This window comes from Aptenodytes forsteri, unplaced genomic scaffold (assembly GCF_000699145.1).
Source record: "Aptenodytes forsteri isolate BGI_AS27 unplaced genomic scaffold, ASM69914v1 Scaffold209, whole genome shotgun sequence".
Lineage (NCBI taxonomy): Eukaryota > Metazoa > Chordata > Aves > Sphenisciformes > Spheniscidae > Aptenodytes > Aptenodytes forsteri.
In genome coordinates this window covers 89641-103666 of record NW_008795034.1, presented here as the reverse complement: position 1 = coordinate 103666, position 14026 = coordinate 89641, and the positions used below count along the sequence as shown (strand labels likewise).

Sequence of the window (14026 nt, the reverse complement as noted above, 5' to 3'; positions counted from 1 at the left end):
CTCTTGGGCTCAGGGAAGGTTATCCTGTCTCATCAGCATGCCCTGTTGTCTTTGTGTGCGTCTCCCTTGGGCAGTGCAGGGACAGAGCACGGCCAACATGACTGTTAGTTTCCACCATCAGAAGAGTCAATCAGTCTCTTTGACAAGTGGGGAGTGAGAACAACACGACTGTCAGCCCCACCGATGGCCGGGGTTGTGCTGGAGCACTCGGACGAGCCCAAAAGCCCAAGATTGGACCCCAGAAGGTTCAGGGGGTCAGTGAGGACGGCAGCATCTTGAGGCAGGAGGCAGATCACCCCAGCACGGCTCGGATTTGCCTGCAGTGGTCTTGGACATCAGCGTGGGATTTAGTTGAGATTGTTGCAGGAGACCCAGCCGTGTCTGAAGGGTGGGAGAGGAGCTGGTGCTTCCCCCAAGGCAGCAGTGTTCTCCCTAATGCCAGGGTTTTGTGGGAGCCCCGCAGTTGTGAAGGACTTACCTATGGCTGGAGCCGTTGGTTAGGTTCATCACCACTGGCGTGGCCATGTCCCATGTGTATGCCAGAAGGAGACTTGTACCTCCATTGTCCCCTTGCTGCCCTCTGTCCTCCTGACATGTGATCTCAGCTCGACCCAGGAAGGAGAGCTAGGGGCCAACTTACCCATTTCATAGACCAGGGGATCCCTTCCCATGGACCAGAGCCCCCCACAGCTATACTGGGATCCCTGGTGTCCAGGTGGGGACAGGGTTTAGCCTGTGCAAAACAAAAATCCTTTTCCATAGGTGTTTTGTTTTGTGTTTCTTAAGGGACTTTGAGAGCCTGAAGGATTGCAGGACAGGCTCCGATTCCTGTTTCCTTCTTCCAGAAAAGACTCACTGGTATCATATTTACCTGGAGCAACGGATGATTAGTCCTTGTGCTTTGTCCCAAATCGCCTCGTGGCCGGCATGATCAATGAAAGAAAACAGTCAGAACTGATCAAAAACACCATCTGCTGACAACAAATTGGCTTCTTTAGGACAGACATTGCTCATGCAGTGGCTAATTCTAATTACCAGCTTCTTGGGAAAATGTGATTTTATTAATTGTCATAAATGCACAATGTTTGCCAATACTGTTCCTTGGGAACAGGGAACCGTTTATGACAAGTGTGGAGGAAGACCAATTGCTGATGAAATATGCTGGGCAGGCAGCAGCCAGTGCACTCGCAGGCGGGGGGTGCACAGGAGAAGTGCCGTGGCCGTCCGGCTGTGTGGGACGGGACTTTTCAGATAAGCTCTAGATACAGATGCCTGTTCCAGGATAGACTAGGAGGGAGTGCAGAATTTGTGCTGATGTTCTTCAGCACTTCCCCCGAGCATGCTGTGCTGTTGGATGCCCTCTGCCAGCACCACGAAGGGTTCCCCAGGCCCACAGTCTTCCTTACAGCGCTGCTGCTCTCTGCAAGGTGGTACTGTGGGGCCACCCACGCTAACCAGCACGCAGCAGAAACACAGATGCCCACTGTGGTGGTGGTGTCCTGCACTCTGCCCTGCTGTGCTGGATGGTGATGGGGAGCTGCTGGGCAGCTCCAGGGAATGGGGAGCCCCTGCTGCAGGAAGAACCTGCCCCATGCCTGGGCTCATGGGACCTGCTCCAGCGTGGAAGGTGCTGGGGACAGCCAGGCTCAGAGAGCTGTGGGACATCTGCATTGGGAATGGGGTCTTCAGCCAAAGTCAGGGGATGCCACCAGCTCACACCTGGTGGTCTATGTGGGGACATGTATCTCTGCACACTGGGCCAGCCTGCTGACGGGAGCTTTCTTACAGGCTTTTTAAGTCCCTGAATTTAAGTTTTTGAATTAGCATGTCCCAAGCTGGCCTTGAGGAGCAGATTTGCACTGCCTTGCTCTGTGCCAGACCTCCTGCCCTGCAACCCCGTGCTCTCTCCCTGCCCAAACCACGGTGGGATGCTGAGCAGGGCAGTGTGCCTCCCTGCTGTTATTTATGGTCTTTGGACAAGTGAGGAATTCGTCTCACTTAGCTGCACTACCGGGCATAATTAAAAGGGAAAATCTCTGCTTTGCTGCAGAGGACTGTTCAGCAAGATGAAGCGCGCTCTTGCCAGCCTGGTGGGTCCTCCCTGTGCAAGGCCGGGCAGCTGGCAGACCTACTGTTTTTAGGGTCCCTGGAGAAGTCTTGAGCTTTGGTATTTTGCAGAGACATTTTAGCTCTGGGTTTCCTTGTCCTGCGTAGCAGGGGGAGAACAGCACTCCATTTTGTTTGAATACTGGAAAGTGCGGAGATCAGACCTGAGCATTACGTCAGTTTTGTATTGAAATCCTCACCAGCCTGGGGGTGACAGATGCTGCCCTTGACAGCACCAAGTCTCAGCCAGTGGCCAGGCACTGAGTGCTTTGCAGTAATGAAAGGGGGCTTTGCTGCCAGTCCAGGCTAAATCGCGGGCTAGAGTCAGGAGCTGGGGGCTGCTCAGTGCCAGATGGTCCTCGATTCACAGGCTTCAATCTTTTACAGTCCCTTTGCCAAACAATCCCTTTTCCTTCTCTAAACAGCACAAAATAATCTGTGTCCTTCTACCCTGACCAGGTATTGAGCAGAGTATTGAACAAGAGGAAGGACTGAACAGGTCATCTGCTGACCTGCGGATAAGGAAAACTCAGGTGAGTCTCTGCTCTGTGGCGCTGGGAAGGGGAGGACGGGAAGTGGCTGGAGGCAGTTGAGGGATCCCAGGAGGTGATGGGAGAGGAGGGCTGTGCTTGGGTTTAGAGCAATCAGGTTCTGGTGTGCAAATACTGGGCAAAGTAATGCAGCACATTTCCGAATAGATCAGCAAAAAAGCCAGCCTGAAAGACCCGTGACATAAGTATGCGCAGAGGGAGCTGTGGAGGGGAGGGCAGCGTGCATCGGCTTCGTCCTTGTGTGCAAGTCTGAGTGTCTGCGTGGATGAACAGGCGGGTGGGTTTCTGCACATCCGTGTTAAGCATCTCACTAAAGGTGATTTTTGACTGGAGCAAAAATGCCTTCCTGAAGTGCCAGGTTTGGGGGGAGAACATTTGCCTGCAATGTGTTCAGAAACCTGAAGTCTCTGTGTGTTTCTGTAGTGCCTGGAAGGATGCTTGAGCAGCTCGTAAATGAGACCAAGGCTTACTGATGCAGCTGGGTAACTCACCTAAAATTTCACTTAATCAAAGAAGATGGGTGGTCTTTCAGAGAGCACTGTGCGGGCCTGCAGCCTGCTGGAAATGTTCTTCCCTGTTGGGGTTGTGGTTGCCCCTCCACCGGGCATCGATGTGGCTTCACAGTCCAGGAAACATTAGACTTCTGAAGGGCTGACACAATTCTTCCTCTTGTTCCCATGAAACCACCAATAAATAGCACCTTTTCCTGAAGATGGGCTTCTTAGCAGGGTTATCCAGGGGTAGACGTAGAGATGGGGTGCACCTCTCTTTCCTCCACCCGGGTGGTCCCGAGGCTGCGTTATGCTCAGTTGTGATGAAAGGTCGTGCTGCTCATGCTTCTGTCTGCAGCCAAGGCGGGGTGGAGCGTGTTGGCTCTACAAGAGATGGCGGTTGAGGGACATGGGGCTTGTCCGTGGGTCCAACAGCACGCGCTAGAAACTGGAAGTCACTGACCTTGCTTTGAGCCTAAGGTTGGGCTGCATCACCTTCTGAAGTCCCTTCCAGCCTGAATTTTCCTACAATTCTGAGTAACTCCCCTCCCACCCCCCTGAAGTCAAGAAATAGCTTAGAAATATTTGATGAAAGAAGTTTTGGAATGTCTTGTAGAGAGGCTTTTCTCTGTCAGGAGCAACTGATTGCAGTGGGAAGGTCTGATTGCTGCAGAACGTGCCTGCTGGGCACTGCTCGGGTCCTGGCCTGAGGCAGCTGGAAAGTGAGGACAGGTCACAAACATCTCTCTGATGTCCGTGGTGGGTGCTAGGGGGAAGACTTAGAGAACATGAACAGAGAGAGCACAGTCAATGGGGTTGTGGCAAGGCCAACGACTTGGCAGAAAGTGCCAAAAGAAAATGTCCTTGGGGAAGCAGCAGGCAGGCATGACCCAGGAAGGCAGTGCAAAGCGCTGGGGGGGTGCCGAGGGAAAGCACATTGAGGGGGAGCTGGGGACAGGGGAGATGACTGAGCTTCGTACACCCCTCATACAGGCTGCGGAATTTTACAGGTCTCAGGTTAAGTCAGAAGCATTTGACTGCTGATGACCTGAGGTCTCATAAGACAAGGTTACCCATGGTCTCCAGCTGCTTTTGAAACTAGGGCTTGAATTCCTAAATAATGTGTACTTTGTGAAAATAGGACATGCTTTTACTGATTTTCTGAGGTCAGAGCTATGCAATTGTCTCGGACATCCCAGGATTGCAGAGCATGTCGGGATGGAGGCAGGAGAGACCAAGGCCGTGGCTCTAGTGGCCTCTGTTGGATCAGCCAGCAGTGCAAATTTACCTGGATCAGGCATAGGCATGCGGTGGCACCTTGGCCCCAGCATGTGTGCAAGACTTCGTGCTGGCCAGAGCTGCCATAATCTGCTTGCACCACGTGCAGGAGGGTAGGTGGCACCTGACACTGCACCCACAAACACGTCATTAACTCCAGGTTTTAGAGGAAAGTGGATCCAAAAGAGTGAATTTGTGCTGGGTTGGCATCTTGTGTTGTGTGACCATGGCATTTTTTTATTGAGTCCATCCGTTGTCAGCTATGGCCTGAGCTCTGAAAGCTGAACTAGTTTAGCTTGATGAAATGGCACTGGACAGAGGAGATTTGTCTTCTCCAGAAAAAGTGTACAAAGCAAACAAGTGTTTCATTTAGAGGTGGTATAACTTGGCCATACTACTCAGTAATGGGCTGAAAATGTGGGTTAATTCTCATGGGGAAGTGATTGTGAAAGAACATGATGTTTTACGGCTTCAGATTCTCCATCTGCCAGAAGGAAAGTCAGAGGCTTGATTGCATGAACTGTTTGACAAGAGCTTCCCCCGTCATCTGTGTATCACCCTCGATGGAGCAGCTCCCTCCAGGGCCTTCTAGAGAGGTGTTGTGTCTGCTCGGTGTTGGCTTTGTTGTGTCACCCAGGCCATGGGCGCGGTGGGGAAGTGCGTCCATGGGGGCCTTCTCAAGTGTGGGGTGTGACCCGGCTTCTCCCTTCCACTTGCGCTGGGGTACTGCTGCTTTTGGGGGCACCAGGGTGATGCTCCAGCAGACCCGTGTTGAGGATGGGTGAACCTGTCCCTGCTGTACAAGAGTGATCAGGTCCTGATGGCAGGATCAGGCCATCCACTGATAGTTGTGTGCCTAAGCCGTGGCCGGCTCCTGGGTGCTGCTGCACCCTGCCATGGGATCTGACTTTAGCACTGCCCCCTCTACAGCTACCTGGACTCTAAAGCTACTGGCTCATGTATAGGCTGAGAGAGTCACTTCTCTCCTGCAAACCACTGTGTGTCAGGCTGTCGTGGGGGTCTCGCTGCAGGGGGGATCACACGTGGGTGACCCCAGGTGCCTGCTCAGCCCGCAGGTCCCCTTATCTCCAACTTCCCACGCGTGGTTCGTGGTTCTCTGGACTGTTCTCTGTGCTCTGCAGTGTTCATTTTCTTGGTCCTTGCTACAGAGATGTTGTTGAAATGTTTATGCCTTGCGAAATGGCACAAGCACTTCTTTGTGCTCTCACTTTGTCCTGCAGAAGCGGTGAGTCTGGGGACCGCTGCTCATGAGCAGGCAGCGTCCTGTGTGTCTCCTGTAGGGAGAGGTAAGAAAGAGTTAGATAAATTGAATGGAAGTATACAAATGGAAGCAGCAGAGGGAATGGCAGAAGGGATACAAGACTGGCATGGGTTGATGGCACCTAACCCAAAAGGTCATCGAGATGCCAGCATGGATACATGCAGCTTCTAAGAAGGCTTAGGTGGAAAACCATTGGGCAGCTTGCTCCAGGACAGGAGGTGAGAGGACCTCTGAAGGTCCCATGCAATTTAAATCTTTCCGTAATTGTAAATCAGCTGTGCTGCCTAATGGCCCTGAGGCAGGACAGGTCAATGGGGTGGAAGATCAGTGTTGCTGGCAGCTCCTGGTGAGCACAGAAGGTGCATCCCAAACCCCTCTGTGGCCACCAGTAACAAAGAACCCAGGAGATGAGGGGGACCTGTAGGACATGTCACACACAAGCGCTGCTGGCTGTACATCTTGTGATGCAATGTGAGTTTGGGGCACCAGAAAATGAGTGAATCCAGGAGGGAGTGAAACCCGCTTTATTTTAAATTTATTTTTATTGAATAAATCGCCTTCTGTTCGGTGCAGTCTCACGCTGAGCTTTGCTAGCTCAGTTGCAACACTCTGGTGCTGAGCTGCTTTGGTGCATGTCTATATTTTAAGCAGCCTTGCCTGTCCTTGGCTTGGCCATGGGCTTGTGTGGTGAGAGCTCAGCCAGGCTGGAGACGTTTCCCTGGGGGGAGTCACAGTGTGGTGGCCAGGCAAACCATCTGCGTTGCAAGGGTCCAGGGCACCCGCGGGATGACTGCATGGTTGGTACAGGGCGTATGAGCCTGTCACGCGTGTCTCATCATCGCAACTTCTTAAAATCAGCCTTCTCTGGGCTGAAGCTTTGTCTTCTGCCCCACCATGCAGGGTTGCTGTGTAGTTTTTATTGCAGGTTGGCCAACCTTCTGGTGATCCTTTGGTGAGAGAGCACCTGGCAAGACGCAGTCATTGGTGCAGCAGTGGAATCTGCCTCTGCATTGCTGCAGGGCGAGCTACAGTGCCTTGCCCTCGCTGGTCGTACTGGAGGATGTGGATGAAAATGAGGCGTCTCAGAGCAGAGGAGCAAGGCCTTGTTCTGCAGCGAAGATTGTGTTTTAGCAAATCATTAAACTGATAAAGGCCAGGGGAGCTGCCAGCGTTGCTCTTCAGCACCCGGGGTGGGGATCCAGGCATGGATCTGCTGCTCTCGCAGGGGGTTTATGCACAAATACAGCTCAGTAAAAATCCTACTTTCTCTGAGCACTCTGCAGTGAAGCCAGAGGAGTTTTGGCGTTTATAGTTTATCTCCTTTTCAGTCTGGGAAGGCACTCGCGTAGTCTGCTCTCCCATGCCGCAGTCGGTGCCGAATCAATACAGCAGTGACGTTAACTGATCACCTCTGCAGAGACAGCTTCCAGCTTGGAGCCCAGCATCCTCCCAGCCTTGCACAAGTGCTGAGAGGCTGTCATGGCTGAGCCTGAGGCAGTGGGGAAACAGCCTTCTGCAAAACTGGGGCAAGAGAAAGGCTTGTCTCTAGAGCAAGTGGGAAGGAGAATTGCTGGGGCATAGCAAAGCCAAAGCAAAGTATGGTGCAACAGCACACCGCAAAGCAGGACAGCAGCTTTGTCCCTCTGCACACTAGCTCTCCTGTCCCTCCCCGGGGCGATCCTGTTAGGGCAGAGGTCTGCTCTAGCTGGGCAGTGTCGGGGGGAGTCAGCAGATCTCTTCCCAAAAAAAACCCCTCTGCCTTTATCACTCCAGAGACACTGCTGTGTGCTGACAGCAGTGCTGTGAAACCCCCACCAGGCCTTCTGCTCTGCTGTGCCCTTCAGGAACTGTTTGCCATCTCAAATGCAGGTGCCGGGTGGCAGTGGCAGGGAGGGGGAGAGCAGGGAGGTGGCAGTCGAAGGTGACTGTCCCTGGTGGCAGCTGTGGTGTGTCCATGTTTCCCAGGCAAAGGCATTACTTCTGCAGTTTCCGAGGAAACTAGAGGTGGCCACAAATTGGTGCTGTGTAGCCCAGGGCTGTGAATTTGAGCAGGGTTTAGATTTGCTTCGTGTTGAAGCTCTGTGGTTCAGACATCATCCTGGTACATGGGAGAACGGGATTCAGGGCTCTGCTCCACCACAGACTCATGGAATGGTTTGGGTTGGAGGGGACCAAGATCATCTGGTCCAACCCCCCTGCCTGATCTTCCACTAAATCAGGTTGCTCAAACCCCCAACCTGACCTTGAACACTTCCAGGGATGGGGCATCCACAGCTTCTCTGGGCAACCTGTGCCAGTGTCTCACCACCCTCATCATAAAACATTTCTTCCCTATGTCCAACCTAAACCTACTCTCATGCAGTTTAAAACCGTTGCCCCTTGTCCTGTCACTGCAGGCCTTGGTCAAAAGTCTTTGTCCATCTTTCTTATAAGCTACCTTTATATATTGAACAGCTGCAGTAAGGTCTCCCCAGAGCCTTCTCTTCTCCAGGCAGAACAACCCCAACTCTCTCAGCCATGGACCACTCAGTCAAGGAAGTGGGAGATTTTCTTGTAATTTGGGCATTTTTTAGCATTTCTCTAGGCTCTGCAGGTAATCGGGGAGAGGAGCTCCTCCGGGCTGCAGCTTGGAGCCCCTGCATTGGGAGGCCGAGGTGGGCGATGTCGCACACTGCTCCACTTCGGGGCTTTGGCTTCTGACCTGGGTGGTCTCCAACTCCGGGCTTCTGCAGCTGTTCACCTTCCCAGGGATGCCGACCCCATGCTGGGGCCCTGTGCCCAGCGGTGCGCGTGCCCAGCGTGCCTGCTCGCGTGCGCAGGGCGGGAGGTGATCTGGGCGCAGAGCGGTGTTGTCCCAGGGTTACGTTGCTGGCTTTGCTTGTCACCGTGCACTGCTGGTAAGAGGAGCTGACAGCTCTGGCAGGGCTGGCAAGCAGCACTGCTGGGCTGTGTGTGCCTGACGGGTGAGCTGTACCGATGCGACTGCTGTAGCTGTCACCCGGGGAACAGTGTGGGGTGAGCTTGAGTTAAGGCAGTTTTCTGGCTGGAACATAACATTGGTGTGAAAAAGTCCCTGGCCCTTGCTTGCATTGGTTTTGCCCCGGTACCCAGTGCATTGCTGGTGTGACTTTGAATTTTTGGTGCCCTGGGACAGATCCTCAGTGGGGGCACCACACTGCAATGGAGCTATTGCAGCTGGCGTTGGCTGTGTTTGTAGCATGGGTGTCCCCCTTGGACTCCCGGCCACCCAGGGACAATCAACAGCCTAACTAGAAATCTGGCACACAGGTTTGTTCCTTGTCATGGGATCACAGCAAGCTGGTGAGAAGGGAGCTCAGGAGATCCCAGCCCCTGCCACAGAGCAGTGCCAGCTGCATCAGGTTGCTCATGGCCTTGTCCAGCTGCGTTCTCAGTATCTAGAAGGATGGAGATGCCATGGGCATCGGTCCATGGGTCCTCTGGGCCCCAGTCCAGTGTTTGACCACCCTTATGATGATTTTTTCCCCCTTAATATTTAACTGGAATTCCCTGTGTCCCAGCTTGGTCTGTCGCCTCTTGTCCTGCCCCTGTGCACCTCCAAGAAGCGTCTGGCTTCAGCTTCTCTCCATTCTTCCACTGGGTTGTTGTAGGCAGCAATAAGATCCCCCTGAGCTTTGTCACCTTCAGCTGGCCAAACCCTGCCTGTCCTCATTTGTCCTGTGCTCCAGCCCAGACCACCTTGGTGGCCTCAACTGGCTTCACTCCCATGCGATGTGTTGTGGGGAGCCCCAAGCAAAACACAGCACTTTAGTTGTGGTCTCACAAGCGCTAGGTGGAAGTGAACAATCCCTGTCCTCGCCCTGCTGGCTGTCCTCCTGCTCACCCAGCCCCTGATGAGTTTCACCTTCACTGCTGGCTCCTGGGCAGCCCTGATGTCCATGAGGACTCCGGGAGCTCTAGGTGCTTTCTGGCCAGCTGGCCCCCAGCCTGTCCTGCAACGTGCATCCCGTCCCCAACACAGGACGCTGCATTTGCCTTTGAGCTTCCTGGGGTTCCTGTCAGCCCCTTTCTCCAGACTGTTGAGGTATCTCTGAATACCAGCCCTATCATCTGTCGCTCTCCCCAGTTTGGTGTCTTTTGCAAACCTGCTGAAAGTGCACTCCGCTCCACTGTCCCAGGTTACCGACGAAGGTGTTTAATTGTATTTTCAGACCCAGCAATGCTCATGGAGGGATTACCGTTAGGAACTGGCCACTGGTTGGAATTTGTATCGCTGATCACAACCTGGCAGCCCAGACAATTTTCCACTAACCTTATCCAACCTCTGTCCTATCAAAATGGCTATAAGGATACTGTGGGGGTCTGTGTCAAAGGCCTTAAACTCAGGGTGTGCACCATTCCCTGCTCTCCTCTTATCTACACAGCTAGTCATCTCATCAGAGAAGGCCATCAGGATGGCACAGCATGATTTGCCCTCGGTAAATCCACGCTGGCTGCTTCCAATTACCTTCTTGTCCTTCTGGGAGGATTTACTGAATGACCTTCCCAGTGACTGAGGGGAGGCTGAGCGCTTCCCCAGATCCTCCTCCCAGAAGATGTGTGGCGTTTGCCTTTTTTTGCCAGTCCTCTGGAACCACCCATGATCATCACCATCTTTGGAAGATGATGGAGAGACCCTTTGCAGTGACATTGGCCAGCTCCGTCAGCATGGTCAGATACATCCCGCCTGGTCCTGTGTATTCTGTGTGTGAATTTCTGTGTATTTCCAGTTCACTTAAGCACGCCCAAAGTCTACATCCCTCTCCGTGGGTAGTGTTTCATGCCACCGGCCTCTGCTCAGAGGGCACTGGGAGGCCATGGACAGACCTTACCAGTGATCACCAAGACAAAAGAAGAAATGGAAACCTTAGACTTTGCCATGCCCCTGGTCACTAGAGCTTCTGCCCCTCTGAGCCGTGGGACCACAGCTTCCTTAGCCTTCCTTAAGCTCTTTGATACTTAGGGCAGCCCATCCTGCTGCCCCGCACCCCCCTCACACCGCTCCAGTTGAGCTCTGGCTCTCCCAGCTCCTCCCTGGGTGCTTGGGCAATGTGTCTGTGTTCCCCCAGAGCCCGGTCCCGCTCCCGCCTCCCTTCCTACATTTGCGCGTGGGATTTGGGATGAGTTGAACTGGAGAGCTGATTTAGATATGCCTGGTACTTTAAGCGTGGTCCTTGTGTAGGTATTTCTGCAACAAGGGCTTCACTAGTTTGTATGGACTTTGCTGTGAGCAAATCACTGAGTAAAAGGAGGAATGAGGAGCCGATTACCCCCTTGTTAACATGTTGTAAATTAGGAGTAACTGAGCATTAAGATTATGGACTTTTATTCTGGCTTTGCTGTTTTCATCTCCAGCCAGAAGAGCCTCATCAGACCTGGACCTTTCATAGGAATGGCTTTGTCTTACCCCGGGCCAGCTGGCTGGGCTGTGTTGGAGCCCACAAGGCAGGGAGGCTCGTGTGAGCACGTGCCCCAGCACATCGGGCAGGGCTGGTCCTCCGGCCATGGTCCTGGGGCAGCCAACGGTGCTGGCCTCTTCCGTGGGAGCCCTCAGTGGCTGTCCCAAACTCCACGAGCCCACAGCAAACTGGTCCCAGGGGCAGCCTGGCTCCTGGACTGCTTCTGCACCCCGGAAAAGTGTTTTCATGTTCTAAATTCATTACATTAAAACCACTCTGTCCCCATTTCACAGCAGCAGTTTGAATAACCCTACCTTGGTCAGCTCACCAGCAGCAGAAAGATACAGGAGGCTTTGGGGTCGCAGCTCCCAAGGGCATCCCCAGCCTAGAAACGTTGCCAGTGGTGCAGGGTTCCCAGATGTCTCAACAGTATTTTCCATGTTTCTATAAGTATCAAATTCTGAGTTCGTAACAGAGCAAAAGCTGCTATTTACATTCTTCCAAATGTCAGTACTTTCAGTCCTTGTTATTCAGAATAGCTTTTGCTCTAGTTGCTTTTGGGCTTGGTTTATCTAGCCGCTGCGGTGGAAATATTCACCTCGCTTGGACTAGTTCGAACACTGAAACAAACCCAGCCGGTGGAAACTCAGGAGTGGGATCTCTGCTCCCCCTCTAACCCCGACGGGCTCAGGAGGAAGGCTGGCATCCCCCCCTGGGCTCTCCCACGGGATGAGCACTTCAGAAATGTCTTTCTCTTAATTAAAAACATTGAAGGCCAAGGTCCCAGGTTTCAGCGTATGCTTTGTGGGGGTTTCAAAGCCCCCTGTGGGTACCCAGAACTATGTGAGCTCTTTGGAAATCCAGCTTGGTGGTTCAGCAAATTGGGCTGCTTTCCCCATGTTTGGGCAGTGAAGAGTTGCTGGCCCTGAGTGAAACAACCCCATTTCCTAACTTTAGTTAATATTTTCTGTTTAATGAGTTTCTTTCAACCGCAAGGTACATTTTGATATGCTTTTTATTTACTCTGAATATTCAGGTAGTTTTATTTAATGACTGAAAGCCATTTAAAATGCTTTTTCCAGCCCATTTTGCATGAAACTCCGTGTTCCTTCAAAAACTAAATGCATTTTGTAGACATGTGGGATGCCCGTGGGAACATAAAATAACAATCTGACAAAATAAACACTAAGTTAAATAACTTCTTAAGTAAAAGAGGTATGGTGTGGTATACTGATTAGCAGAAAGGGGTGTCATTCAACACCCAGGCTATATTTGGCTGCAGATCAACATATGTTGATACTTTTCAGCTGAATGAGAATGAACTGGATTTTAGGAAAACAATTTTGAAAAGGCAGAAGAAGAGTCGCTTGGATGGCACATCATGTCTTTGCCGGATGCTCAGGAGCTGTTTTGACCTTGCTTTGGGCTGGGCACCTCTCAAGCAGAGGCTGCCTGCTGAAGCTGAAGCTGCCGGGGGGTTTCATGTGAGGTTCGCCAGCAGAGGAGGAATAAGATGAGCTGTCTGAGACTCTGCCATAAATACTAAGCTGCTGCTTGCTTAGAATAGCTGCAAAGCAAATGCAAGTATATCTTCAAGATGTCTCCAGTGCTGTCTCCTGGAGGTAGGGATGTGTTGGCTGGGGCTGCTCTGGGTGTACCAACACCCGGTGGGAGTGTCTGAGCGCCAGTGTGCACCAGGCACATCTGACCCTGCAGAGACCAGTGTGCACCCAGTGTGACCAGTGTGCACCCCAGAGACCAGTGTGCACCCTGCAGAGACCAGTGTGTACCCAGTGTGACCAGTGTGCACCCCAGAGACCAGTGTGCACCCAGTGTGACCAGTGTGCACCCAGGCACATCTGACCGGTTGCCTTGCACCGGTCCCCCCCGGCATAGAGGCTTTGAGAGCTGCTCCAGCTCAGCAGGGCTGGGTACAGCCCTTCGGTTCAGCTCTCTGTGAGCTGGAACCAAGGGTGAGCTCAGGCCGTGCTGGTGGACCTGAAAATCCCAGGGGAAGCACTCACTGGGAGTTTCTTCATCGTGTCAGTCTCTCCGTAACTTCTTTCTGATCCTTTCAGAGTATTCTCTTTTCCTATCCCTTTTCCATTGCCTCCTCTTCTTTCACCTTCCACCATTTCTCCATATCTCCTGTTGCTCCCCACTCCCCGGGTTGGGCTGCACGAGTAGTCCACGGGGTGAGGTTGGGTAACGCACCCTTCTTCCCCCTGCGGCAGTACTGTCGGCTGGTCCCCCCTTGCAGGTGGCTGTTGCATGCAAGAGTGATGCTGAGTGCCCAGGACAGGTGTGTGAGATGTGGCCCATCAGTCACGTGCTGTTGCTTCTGCCGCACGGTTGAAGAAGCGCACAAGCATTTCTTGCTTGACGCAGTATCGGATTTGGCTTCGCTTGAGACTCATGCACCAGACTTGCCTTCTCTGGAAAGGGAGGCTTTCAGCACTGCGAAGAAGGGCTTGGGGATACTGGTGGGTGACAAATGGGACATGAGTCAGCAATGTGGGCTTGCAGCCCAGAAAGCCAAGCGTCTCCTGGGCTGCATCACCAACAGTGTGGCCAGCAGGTCGAGGGAGGGGATGCTCCCCCTCTGCTCCGCTCTCCTGAGACCCCCCCTGCAGCACTGCGTCCAGCTCTGGGGTCCCCAGCACAAGACAGACATGGACCTGGTACAGCGGGTCCAGAGGAGGCCACCAAAATGGTCCGAGGGCTGGGACACCTCTGCTATGGAGAAAGGCTGAGAGAGTTGGGGTTGTGCAGCCTGGAGAAGAGAAGGCTCTGGGGAGACCTTACTGCGGCCGCTCAGCACTTAAAGGGGGCTCATAGGAAAGAGGGAGAGAGACTTTTGACCAGGGCCTGCAGCGACAGGACAAGGGGCAACGGTTTTAA

The 14026-nt window shown here is 53.0% G+C and overlaps 1 protein-coding gene across 2 annotated transcripts in view; it reads left to right on the top strand.

Annotated features, from left to right (window-relative positions):
- STX1A (syntaxin 1A) overlaps window positions 1-14026 on the top strand; it is an 84496-nt gene that overhangs the window by 52020 nt on the left and 18450 nt on the right. For both annotated transcript variants that reach the window (XM_009276376.2, XM_019471304.1), the window contains exon 4: window positions 2566-2639. In XM_009276376.2, coding sequence (XP_009274651.2) covers window positions 2566-2639 — 74 coding nt within the window. The remainder of the gene's footprint in view (window positions 1-2565; window positions 2640-14026) is intronic.